Here is a 12,093-nt window from a genome sequence, read left to right as displayed (position 1 = left end):
TAACTCGGGGCAGTAGGCAGGGGACACCCTGAACTGGCTGCCAGCCAATTGCAGGGCAAATATGTCGAACAATTAGACCGAAATACAAAAATTAATACAACAAAAGGACCGTGTCATTGGACAGAGGGACAGTTTTTATTTTTGCTGCAGGCAGTATCAGCTCCTTTGCTATGGTGTGGGGTTATTTTGCACTGAGCATCTTGGTATACCACTTTATATGATGCTGACAGTGCTCGCTGGTTTACTGATGTAACACTAACAAAGCGGGAGGATTGTTGGCAATATCTGGCACTCACTAAAAAAAGAAAAAAATCCTGCTGTCTGCTGCGAAAGTAAACAGTAATGTCTTTCCTCATCTCCCACTGTACTAAAAGTCAAAGCCAAAAGCTAAATGCCACATATGCTTTGTCATATTTTCTTGTCTAAGCTTTTCATATCTCCAGAGCCCTTTGCTGTGTGCTCTTGTTTTGTTCAAAAATACTGCGCACACGCTAAAAATGAGAGGGGCACTGCCACCCACTGAGTGGATGTGCAATTACACATTATTCTAGTATGACAAAAATGTATGTTCCCCAAGGTCTCATGTGCCACCCCCAGCATCGCTCTGCGCCCCCCTGGGGGGGCCCGCCCCACTATTTGAGAAGTACTGTCTTAGCGCTTGTCTGTTGCATGGGAAACGCGGGTTCCAATCCTGTTGGAGACTTTGATTAATCGCTTTTGCTGCTCGTTTTGAGAAAATCGACAGTGCTGCCCTGCTCATGACCTTTCAGCTCGGATTCAAATTGGAAGGGCAGAACTGGCTGCCAGCCAATTGCAGGGCAAATATGTCGAACAATTAGACCGAAATACAAAAATTAATACAACAAAAGGACCGTGTCATTGGACAGAGGGACAGTTTTTATTTTTGCTGCAGGCAGTATCAGCTCCTTTGCTATGGTGTGGGGTTATTTTGCACTGAGCATCTTGGTATACCACTTTATATGATGCTGACAGTGCTCGCTGGTTTACTGATGTAACACTAACAAAGCGGGAGGATTGTTGGCAATATCTGGCACTCACTAAAAAAAGAAAAAAATCCTGCTGTCTGCTGCGAAAGTAAACAGTAATGTCTTTCCTCATCTCCCACTGTACTAAAAGTCAAAGCCAAAAGCTAAATGCCACATATGCTTTGTCATATTTTCTTGTCTAAGCTTTTCATATCTCCAGAGCCCTTTGCTGTGTGCTCTTGTTTTGTTCAAAAATACTGCGCACACGCTAAAAATGAGAGGGGCACTGCCACCCACTGAGTGGATGTGCAATTACACATTATTCTAGTATGACAAAAATGTATGTTCCCCAAGGTCTCATGTGCCACCCCCAGCATCGCTCTGCGCCCCCCTGGGGGGGCCCGCCCCACTATTTGAGAAGTACTGTCTTAGCGCTTGTCTGTTGCATGGGAAACGCGGGTTCCAATCCTGTTGGAGACTTTGATTAATCGCTTTTGCTGCTCGTTTTGAGAAAATCGACAGTGCTGCCCTGCTCATGACCTTTCAGCTCGGATTCAAATTGGAAGGGCAGAACTGGCTGCCAGCCAATTGCAGGGCAAATATGTCGAACAATTAGACCGAAATACAAAAATTAATACAACAAAAGGACCGTGTCATTGGACAGAGGGACAGTTTTTATTTTTGCTGCAGGCAGTATCAGCTCCTTTGCTATGGTGTGGGGTTATTTTGCACTGAGCATCTTGGTATACCACTTTATATGATGCTGACAGTGCTCGCTGGTTTACTGATGTAACACTAACAAAGCGGGAGGATTGTTGGCAATATCTGGCACTCACTAAAAAAAGAAAAAAATCCTGCTGTCTGCTGCGAAAGTAAACAGTAATGTCTTTCCTCATCTCCCACTGTACTAAAAGTCAAAGCCAAAAGCTAAATGCCACATATGCTTTGTCATATTTTCTTGTCTAAGCTTTTCATATCTCCAGAGCCCTTTGCTGTGTGCTCTTGTTTTGTTCAAAAATACTGCGCACACGCTAAAAATGAGAGGGGCACTGCCACCCACTGAGTGGATGTGCAATTACACATTATTCTAGTATGACAAAAATGTATGTTCCCCAAGGTCTCATGTGCCACCCCCAGCATCGCTCTGCGCCCCCCTGGGGGGGCCCGCCCCACTATTTGAGAAGTACTGTCTTAGCGCTTGTCTGTTGCATGGGAAACGCGGGTTCCAATCCTGTTGGAGACTTTGATTAATCGCTTTTGCTGCTCGTTTTGAGAAAATCGACAGTGCTGCCCTGCTCATGACCTTTCAGCTCGGATTCAAATTGGAAGGGCAGAACTGACTACATGTTTGTGTAGCTAAAGAGTGACACTGTGAAAGCCTTACAGCGTGACGTCAGAGTGCATTGCTTTGTCAACAACAACGGCGACCTACTAGTTAAACTAATTTTACAAATTTTATTAAGACGAAAACATTAAAAGGGGTTTTAATTCACATTATTATAAGTCATACTAACATTTACAGTGGGGCAAATAAGTATTTAGTCAACCACTAATTGTGCAAGTTCTCCTCATTGAAAATATGAGAGAGGCCTGTAATTGTCAACATGGGTACACCTCAACCATTGGGGTTGTCGTTGGGCAACACGGACTTTCAACTCCCTCCACAGATTTTCTATGGGGTTGAGATCTGGAGACTGGCTAGGCCACTCCAGGACCTTGAAATGCTTCTTACGAAGCCACTCCTTTGTTGCCCTGGCTGTGTGTTTGGGATCATTGTCATACTGAAAGACCCAGCCACGTCTCATCTTCAATGCCCTTGCTGATGGAAGCAGATTTTCACTCGAATTCTCTCCATACATGACCCCATTCATTTTTTCCTTTACACAGATTAGTCTTCCTTGTCCCTTTGCAGAAAAACAGCCCCAAAGCATGATGTTTCCACAACCATGCTTCACAGTGGGTATGGTGCAATTCAGTATTCTTTTTCCTCCAAACATAAGAACCTGTGTTTCTACCAAAAAGTTCTATTTTGGTTTCATCTGACCATAACACATTCTCCCAGTCCTCTTCTGGATCATCCAAATGCTCTCTAGCGAAACGCAGACGGGCCTGGACGTGTACTTTCTTCAGCAGGGGGACATGTCTGGCAGTGCAGGATTTAAGTCCCTGGGGGCGCATGTGTTACTGATAGTAGCCTTTGTTACTGTGGTCCCAGCTCTCTGTAGGTCATTCACTAGGTCCCCCCGTGTGGTTCTGGGATTTTTGCTCACCGTTCTTGTTATCATTTTGAGTCCACGGGATGAAAACTTGCATTGAGCCCCGGATCGAGGGAGATTATCAGTGGTCTTGTATGTCTTCCATTTTCTAATAATTGCTCCCACAGTTGATTTCTTTACACCAAGCGTTTTACCTATTGCAGATTCAGTCTTTCCAACCTAGTGCAGGTCTACAATTTTGTCTCTGGTGTCCTTCAACAGCTCCTTTGTCTTGGCCATAGTGGGGTTTGGAGTGTGACTGACTGAGGTTGTGGACAGTTGTCTTTTATACCTATAATAAGTTAAAACAGGTACCATTAGTACAGGTAACGAGTGGAGCCTCGTTAGACCTCGTTAGAAGAAGTTAGAACTCTTTGACAGCCAGTAACCTTGCTTGTTTGTAGGTGACCAAATACTTATTTTCCACTATAATTTGGAAATAAATTCTTTAAAAATCAAACAATGTGATTTTCTGTTTTTTTTTCCCACATTCTGTCTCTCATGGTTGAGGTTTACCCATGTTGACAATTACAGGCCTCTCTAATCTTTTCAAGTAGGAGAACTTGCACAATTGGTGGTTGACTAAATACTTATTTGCCCCACTGTATCTTTCAAGAATACATGTATTTCTATCCTTGGTACCCTATAAAAGTAAAACAGCTCTGTGCACTCACTGAGGAATGAGGCCATGAGAGTTAAGAAATCAATGCAATTTACATTCAAAACACAAAGATTTTTTCTTTTCGCATCTTTCAAGTTCCCTGTTATAAACCACAGTTTACTGCAGTTCTCTCCTTTGAATCCCCCTTAATTTCATTGAACTTTTCTTGGTAGAGGTAACCAACAGCTGCAGCAGTGCTTATTAAGAAAGCGGAAGAGTGATTATTAAAAAAAAGAATCTTACTTCCTCTCCTAGTGGTGCATAAAACTACGCACACCATTTACCGTATCACTATTGGAGTGAGTAATAGATTCACAGAGAGTGCCCTAAGGTACAAAAATTCTCCCGCTCCCTCATTTCCTTTATGGTCTCTGCCAGTGCTTGATCTTTTTCTTAATTCTTTGATACATTTGCCACACAGTGAGGCATTGCATAAAAAATGCTTTCTGAAGTGAAATTGCTGAGCATGGCCTATGGAGAAGCAGAAGAATCGTACCTCCCAGGCCGTGATAGTCGGGAGATTACCGTTGGATCTTCCTCGCGCCTTCATCGCAATCCCTCGGAGCAGGGGGGCTGCACTATAAATGAGAGTTTTCCAGAAGTCTCCCAGCTGGAGTCTACGGATCTGTGCAGAACCCGACAAGGCAGCGAAAACTCTCCAGGAATCCAAATCTCCTCTCCCCGCTCTGGGGGTGACACCACTTTCCTTGTTCGGTCCTTCTGCCAGAGCATCTGCAAGAACTACAGTGACCTCCACATCGGTGGTGACCAGGTTCTTCCCCTATCAGCCAACGTTGAGGAGCAGGTGCATGTCGACGCCCAGGCAGTCGGTCCCTTCTTACAGTCATGTGATGTCCCCCCGCCTGGCGAGGACTCTCCTCCACGTGGAGCTGCACAGATTGCCCTAATGCTGCCTCTCAGGGGGGGCTCCAATCACTGGAGAAACGGCAGTGGTCGAGATCGGAGCTTTTTGTTACAAGGGCGAGAAGGACCTTTCACCAACTCCCTTCTAAACAGCTACCTGGAACAGAAGCTTCTAGATCTGTACCAGCAGTACATGATGGAGAACATGGCCAGGAATTCTGGCCCCGTTTGCCCTCTGCTGGGCTCAGAAATGATCATGACCAGCCTAGACCAGATCACCTTACAGCTCAGCCGAGATGGGAATCTAGAGGCCGGTGTGGCCAAGGACATGGTGCTGTCGTGCTTTCTGAGGGTGGCTGGGGAAGTGGAGTCAAGCGAGATCAGCACACCGGTCCTTCAGATCTCCAGTGATGCCTCCAGGGAGCATGTAAACCAACACAAAGAGCAATGAAGCTAGGAATGCTTTTATGTAGTCATAATTGCAGAGTGCTGAAGCCTTGAGGTTTAAGACACCCGATTTACAGATTTTTAGAGTTAAGGGCTGTATATCAGTTGATGTTTTTGCTTCGATTTGTGAGCAAAAACTTGAGATACTAACACTATGTTAGCAGGTGACCCAACTCGTTTCAAAACAGTCAGCAGTTTGGTATTTTGAGCTTGAATGCAAATGGAGAAGCAAAACACATAGACATGTATATAAAAGTCCTCAAAGGCCTGAATTTGTCAACCTTTGTAAAGAATGACAGATACTACTGAATCTTACTAAGAAATTGTAACCAACTCTCTGTACTGTAGTTTATCCATATCTGTACTTTACTGCCCCCAAGGGGCCAAGATACCCTTACCAGAAGGAGCAGCACAATGTTCATTGATGCAAATAAATGAAATTTAATGGCACTAAGTGTTAATTTTCCACATAAAAGTCATTTTTGTTGGGTTTATTGTGGGGCTGTCAAAATTATCGCGTAAACGGGCGGTAATTAATTTTTTAAATTAATCACGTTAAAATATTTGACGCAATTAACGCATATATGTCCCGCTCAAACAGATTAAAATGACAGCACAGTGAGAGGTGTACTTGTTGTGTTTTTCGGAGTTTTGCCGCCTTCTGCTGGCGTTTGGGTGCGACTGATTTTATAGGCTTCAGCACCCATGAGCATTGTTTAAGTAATTATTGACATCAACAATAACGGACTACTAGTTTATTTTTTGATTGAAAATTTTACAAATTTTATTAAAACGAAAACATGAAGAGGGGTTTTAATATAAAATTTCTAGAACTTGTACTAACATTTATCTTTTAAGACCTACAAGTCTTTCTATCAATGGATCGCTTTAACAGAATGTTATAATGGTAATGCCATCTTTTTAATTTATTGTTATGATAAAGAAATACAGTACTTATGTACCGTATGTTGAATGTATATATCCATCTTGTGTCTTATTTTTTCATTCCAACAAATATTTACAGAAAAATATGGCATGTTTTAAAGATGGTTTGAATTGCGATTAATTCCGATTAATTTTTAAGCTGTAATTAACTCGATTAAAAATTTTAATCGTTTGACAACCCTAGTTTATTGGTGTTTGGGATGGATTAAATGACCATTCAATTTATCTCAAAGAGGAGAAATGGTTTGAGATATACAGTGTTGTCACTAACACGTTACTAAGTAACGCGTTATTGTAATCTTATTACTTATAATCTTTTTTTCAGTAACGAGCAATCTAAAGCGTTCATTTTTCCCAACCAGTAATCTGATTAGAGCTAGTTTCCTTAGTGTCTGTGCGTTACCATTTTGTTATTGACTCGTGATATGTATAAAATGAAGAATATTGTAGTCATATACGAAGAGCATTTTGAATAGAAAATGTTAGAAAGGTTCCCACTACGCGTTTGTTTCCACAGTAACCGATCATAGTTACTTCCTGTTTTGGTCTTGAGTCATGCACTAATTGTTTTGGGACTGAGAAAGGCTTGTGATGGTCAGGCACGTGCAGGGGGAGGGGGTGCTTGAGCACCCGCCCCTACATGCCTCTTTTGAGTGGGCTTTTTTTTTCGTGCGCATGTGTGTGTTGGCCGATTGCAGACACGCCACCAAGTATAGTACTTTACTTGAACACCCAAAACACCTTAAAACAACAACAAAAACGTCTGTGTGCCGCTAAGCCGCTTCATAACCCCTCCCCCCCGCACGCTGTTCCTCTTTGACCTGGGTGTGTGGTGAGGAGTTTGAGGACATCTGGTGGTTGGAAACGTGTTACCCTTACAAACTGTGTTCGAGCAAATAGTGAAAATTCTTACACCACGTTTATTGTGTGGATTTTTTAAAAAAAAATAATGAAAAATAGGTAATTTTTTCTTATATACTTTTCTATTTTAATGATTTATTATACCCCCCCCCCACACCCCCACCCCATGACTATTTCCAGAGAATGAGATTATTTAAATGTAACATTTATATTTCATTATGTAGACATGCCTTGTATGGGAAAAAAAGACATGTTAACTTGTAGCACTAGCTAATGGTGCATTCAAGACACCTCGGAAAAAAGGACAGAATGCAGTACAACGTGGAAAATATCGATACAACGTTGAAGATTAATGATACAATACACAGCGAACAAATGCATCTTGATTTTTACGCCGTCTTTGCACCGATGTACACTCAATCAATCGATACACTCGCGTCGCGCACCTTTTTATCTCGACCACAATCCATATTGATTATTTTCCACACCCTTAATACGTATATTATTTGAGCGTTGTTTTTAGCACATGTGAAAAGTTATACATAGCTTCTCATAAGCATTTTCTTGCCTTGTACAAAGTACATGTGACATGTATTGACAATGATATTGTTATTATCCAACATTAGTCGACGGCACTTTGTTTAAAGTAGGTTTGTTTTTCAAGTGTACTATGAATATAGCATTGTTGTTTTCTAGGGCAGAAGAGGCTGCTTCTGTGTGTACCTGGAATGTTTCGGGAAGAAAGGCAGGAATAGTTTCTCCACGGCCTTGACACTTCCCAGGTTTCCGACCGCGGTTGGTGCTCAGCTCTGTAAACATGCCACTTCCTCCTGTTGCTGCTGTTTGGACAGGAACAGTGAGGGAAGGTCACTGGTCTGTTGAGCTGTAGCAATGAGCAAACTTCTTTAAAATGGGAGGAAATGTAAAAAAAAAAAAAAAAAAATTAATAATTTGGTGACTCAGACTCTGCATTCAACTGGTCTGCGAATCGCACCAACACACCTTTGAATACCACAAAATGATGGGCTCATCTCAAACTGGTTTTCGCCTGGAAATTCAAATGGAAATTTGGAAAATATCAGAACTTTCTCATGTGTCGGACCACTTCAACTGTATATCTACACTCACCGGCCACCATACACCTGTCCAACTGCTCGTTAACTCTTAATTTCTAACCAGCCAATCACATGGCGGCAAATCAGTGCATTTCGGCATGTAGACATGGTTTAAGACAATCTCCTGCAGTTCAAACCGAGCATCAGCATGGGGAAGAAAGGTGATTTGAGTGACTTTGAATGTGGCATGGTTGTGCCAGAAGGGCTGGTCTGAGTATTTCAGAAACTGCTGATCTACTGGGATTTTCAAGCACAACCATCTCTAGGGTTTACAGAGAATGGTCCGAAAAATATCCAGTAAGCGGCAGTTCTGTGGGCGGAAATGCCTTGTTGATGCCAGAGGTCAAAGGAGAATGGCCAGACTGGTTCGAGCTGATAGAAAGGCAACAGTGACTCAAATAACCACCCGTTACAACCAAGGTAGGCAGAATAGCATCTCTGAACACACAGTACGCCGAACTTTGAGGCAGATGGGCTACAGCAGCACAATGTACCCAACTTCTGAAGGCTACTTTCAGCAGGATAACGCGCCATGTCATAAAGCTGGAATCATCTCAGACTGGTTTCTTGAATATGACAATGAGTTCACTGTACTCAATTGGCCTCCACAGTCACCAGATCTCAATCCAATAGAGCATCTTTGGGATGTGGTGGAACTGGAGATTCGCATCATGGATGTGCAGCTGACAAATCTGCACCAACTGTGTGATGCCATCATGTCAATATGGACCAAACTCTCTGAGGAATGCTTCCAGCACCTTGTTGAATCCATGCCACTAAGAATTGAGGCAGTTCTGAAGGCAAAAGGTGGTCCAACCCGTTACTAGCATGGTGTACCTAATAAAGTGGCCAGTGAGTGTAGAAGCCATGGCACCTTTGAGATAACAGAAAAAAACGAGCGACGAGGTGAGTTATGTAAAGGATCAAAACCCGGGATCTGCAACTTGGGTACTCGGAGCTGTGTGAAGTTAAGTTGAACATTCCATTTATGCTAAGATGATGCGCGAAGCTAAGGGGTCTGCAAAAGTGTGTAGGGGCCCGGCCCGTGAATAATTATTGTCAAATAGCATAATTAGAGATCAAGCCAATGAGTGCATTTTGTCCATTGATTGACGCCGTAGTTTCCATTTTATTCCCTAGTGCGGGTCCATTATGCCTCATGTTGACAAGGTAAGACACCTGATAATGGCTCCCAGCGTCATAGTTTGTATATTGTGGCTAAATATTGCCATCCATATTGCGCTCCTCTTTAAATGAAACTGCGGTATTTTAAGCCAAAAGAACTGTTGTGTTTGAGAGAACAATACTAGTATGTCTATATGCTACGATTGCAGATTCATCATGTCGCACTAAGCCCCCGGACTATTTTTAATTTGTCCGTTTTACCCTGGAAACCCCCGTTTACAGAAGTCGCGCAACCGCTTTTGTTTCAACCCAACCATAAAACGAAGGTAATTGATTATATTTATTATTCAAAATGTCTGTCATTTTTAGCTTAGGATCATTAATTGATGTCTAATATTTAAAAAAAACAAAAAAGACTTTAAATAATTATTCACTCGCATATTTTGAACTTTTATACAAATTAACTCACAATGAAAAAAATGGTGTCTGTAAAATAGTCACGGATATCTACCTCATAACTATCGCTTAATTGTATTTTTTTTGTTACTGTCGCATTTTCTCCGATATGTTAGATGATAAATAATCGATCAAAACAAAGAAAAATGGAAAAAAAAGTTTAAAAGGGTAAATATATGAAAAAGAACATCTCAACCACTCCTTGATGTCTGCGATTACTGCATCGCGACCCTTGTTATATTACCGTGTTTCACCCATAAAATCCCCAAAAAATCCAGCTGTGGCCATTCACAGCTGTGTCTTAACACTCAGTGATACATGCGACATGGAGTTTTTGGATTGAAACAATGTATGTACGCGGTAGTATCTCCTTAAAATCATGGCGTCTGTAATTCTGCTCTCGCATGTGCTCACCTCCAGATAGGGTTTTGCTTTTTAAATAACTTTTTTCAGAAAATTTAGATTTTAAGCTTTCCAATGATGTATCACACATGCATATCGGACAATTTTGAAAGTTGGCTAAATTGGGGGTCTCAGAGCGGAACTTCAAGTCACCTGAGTGTTTTCCGCCATATACATTATAAAGCGCCTCTTATAGAATATAGACTGTTGAAAATTCAAAAGGGACCATTTTTATCATCAACTTACCTCCGAATATACTTGACAGCCAGCCATTCGTTTGAATTTTCTTCACAACATTTTTTGTTCAATATTGATTATCTGCAGCTGAAAATACACACGTTCAATCTCCGTTGACATTGCAGTCTATACCGAAGAACGACTAAAGTAGGGTGACCAAACGTCCTCTTTTGCCCGGACAAGTGCTCTTATAACGTGCTGTCTGGAGCGTCCGGCCGGCTTTCATAAATTCATGAAAATGTCCGTTTTTTATGATTTTTCACAGGACCAATGTGAAGAGAATTCCTCCGGCCGCTAGGGGGCAGCACCTGCATGCGTTGACGTGGCTCCTACTAGTAGGAGCGGGAGAAAGAGTAGATCTTCTTGTTTTTTGTTGGCAGTTTACCCTATATTTCATGGGGAATTACCACCATATACTGACGATTTGGCGAGAGATTAGATTACAGTAAGGAGTTCAATAAGGATTTCGGAGACGTGGCTCCATACACCTTTCTGTAAGTTTATCTCCTGTTAATTTCGATCCTGTGTCTTCTGTTGAATATTGGGTTGTATGTGTACACGGAGATGCAGTATATTGTCGTCTATTTGGTTAATTGTTGGTATTAAGTTCTAAGTAGCTGTGTTTCTTATGAGTTTTTTTTTAACGATAAATATATATATATAATGGCAACTGTTGACTCCTGTCGGAAATTTGTAATGGCGTAATCTGTAAAATCCCATTTGGTGTCGCATCGTTGCGCCGCCGATGATTGTAAATTTTTACAGCAAAGTTTGATTTTGCCTTGGGTTCGGGTACTCGCTAATAGGGTAGCTATCAGTGAGCTCAACCGCGCTAGGCATTATGGGCAATGCAGTTTTGAACTGCTGCATTTGGAAACATGCTGGCTGAATAGCTTGTCAGTTTATTTCGATTATTTTTTACGGTAAATATATATATAATGGCAATTGTTGACTCCTGTCGGAAATCTGTACTGGCGTAATCTGTAAAATCCCGTTTGGTGTCGCATCGTTGCGCCGCCGATGATTGTAAATTTTTACAGCAAAGTTTGATTTTGCCTTGGGTTCGGGTACTCGCTAATAGGGTGGCTATCAGTGAGCTCAACCGCGCTAGGCATTATGGGCAATGCAGTTTTGAACTGCTGCATTTGGAAACATGCTGGCTGAACAGCTTGTCAATTTATTTTGATTATTGTTTGCGTACAATCTAGAACATTGAATGAGAATAAAAATAGAGTGGGAATAACAATTAGTCAGCGACAATTGTCGTGATAGTTATTTATAAAAATGTTGAGTTGGCACATAGCCTACTGTGTGTGCGTATTGACTGGACTACATTTACAGTGGGGAGAACAAGTATTTGATACACTGCCGATTTTGCTGGTTTTCCCACTTGCAAAGCATGTAGAGGTCTGTAATTTGTAGGTCTGACAGTTGCCATCATATTTCCGGAATCAAAGCACCGTGTACCAGAACAGCATTCCGGCCCTGAATCTTATACTGGAACTGCGTTCCAGCCCGGAATCTTATACCGGAACTGCGTTCCTGACCGTTCTGGCCCACTTTCACCCCTGGTTATTCATGAAATACACTGAATATTGGACTTTTTTCAAGGATTAATAACAAAACTAGCCAGAAAAATAAAGGGCACATGATTAATAAAAAATGTACACCACAGTTTGGAAAAAAAAGGCTTATCTAATGTATCTTATGATGAAATCACAGAAGAGGTTGAAGCATTT

At 41.7% G+C, this 12,093-nt stretch overlaps 1 protein-coding gene across 1 annotated transcript; it reads left to right on the top strand.

Moving 5' to 3' along the window:
- Nucleotides 1-4,294: 4,294 nt before the first annotated feature.
- On the top strand, nucleotides 4,295-5,217 carry LOC130927577 (TLR adapter interacting with SLC15A4 on the lysosome). The gene has a single exon (XM_057853516.1). It carries the CDS (start codon nucleotides 4,342-4,344, stop codon nucleotides 5,215-5,217), a length of 876 nt encoding a protein of 291 aa, XP_057709499.1. The 5' UTR covers nucleotides 4,295-4,341.
- Nucleotides 5,218-12,093: the final 6,876 nt, after the last annotated feature.

Source organism: Corythoichthys intestinalis, chromosome 12 (assembly GCF_030265065.1).
Source record: "Corythoichthys intestinalis isolate RoL2023-P3 chromosome 12, ASM3026506v1, whole genome shotgun sequence".
Lineage (NCBI taxonomy): Eukaryota > Metazoa > Chordata > Actinopteri > Syngnathiformes > Syngnathidae > Corythoichthys > Corythoichthys intestinalis.
The sequence above is the reverse complement of the archived record's forward strand: the minus strand, read 5'-3'. Positions and strand labels throughout refer to the sequence as shown.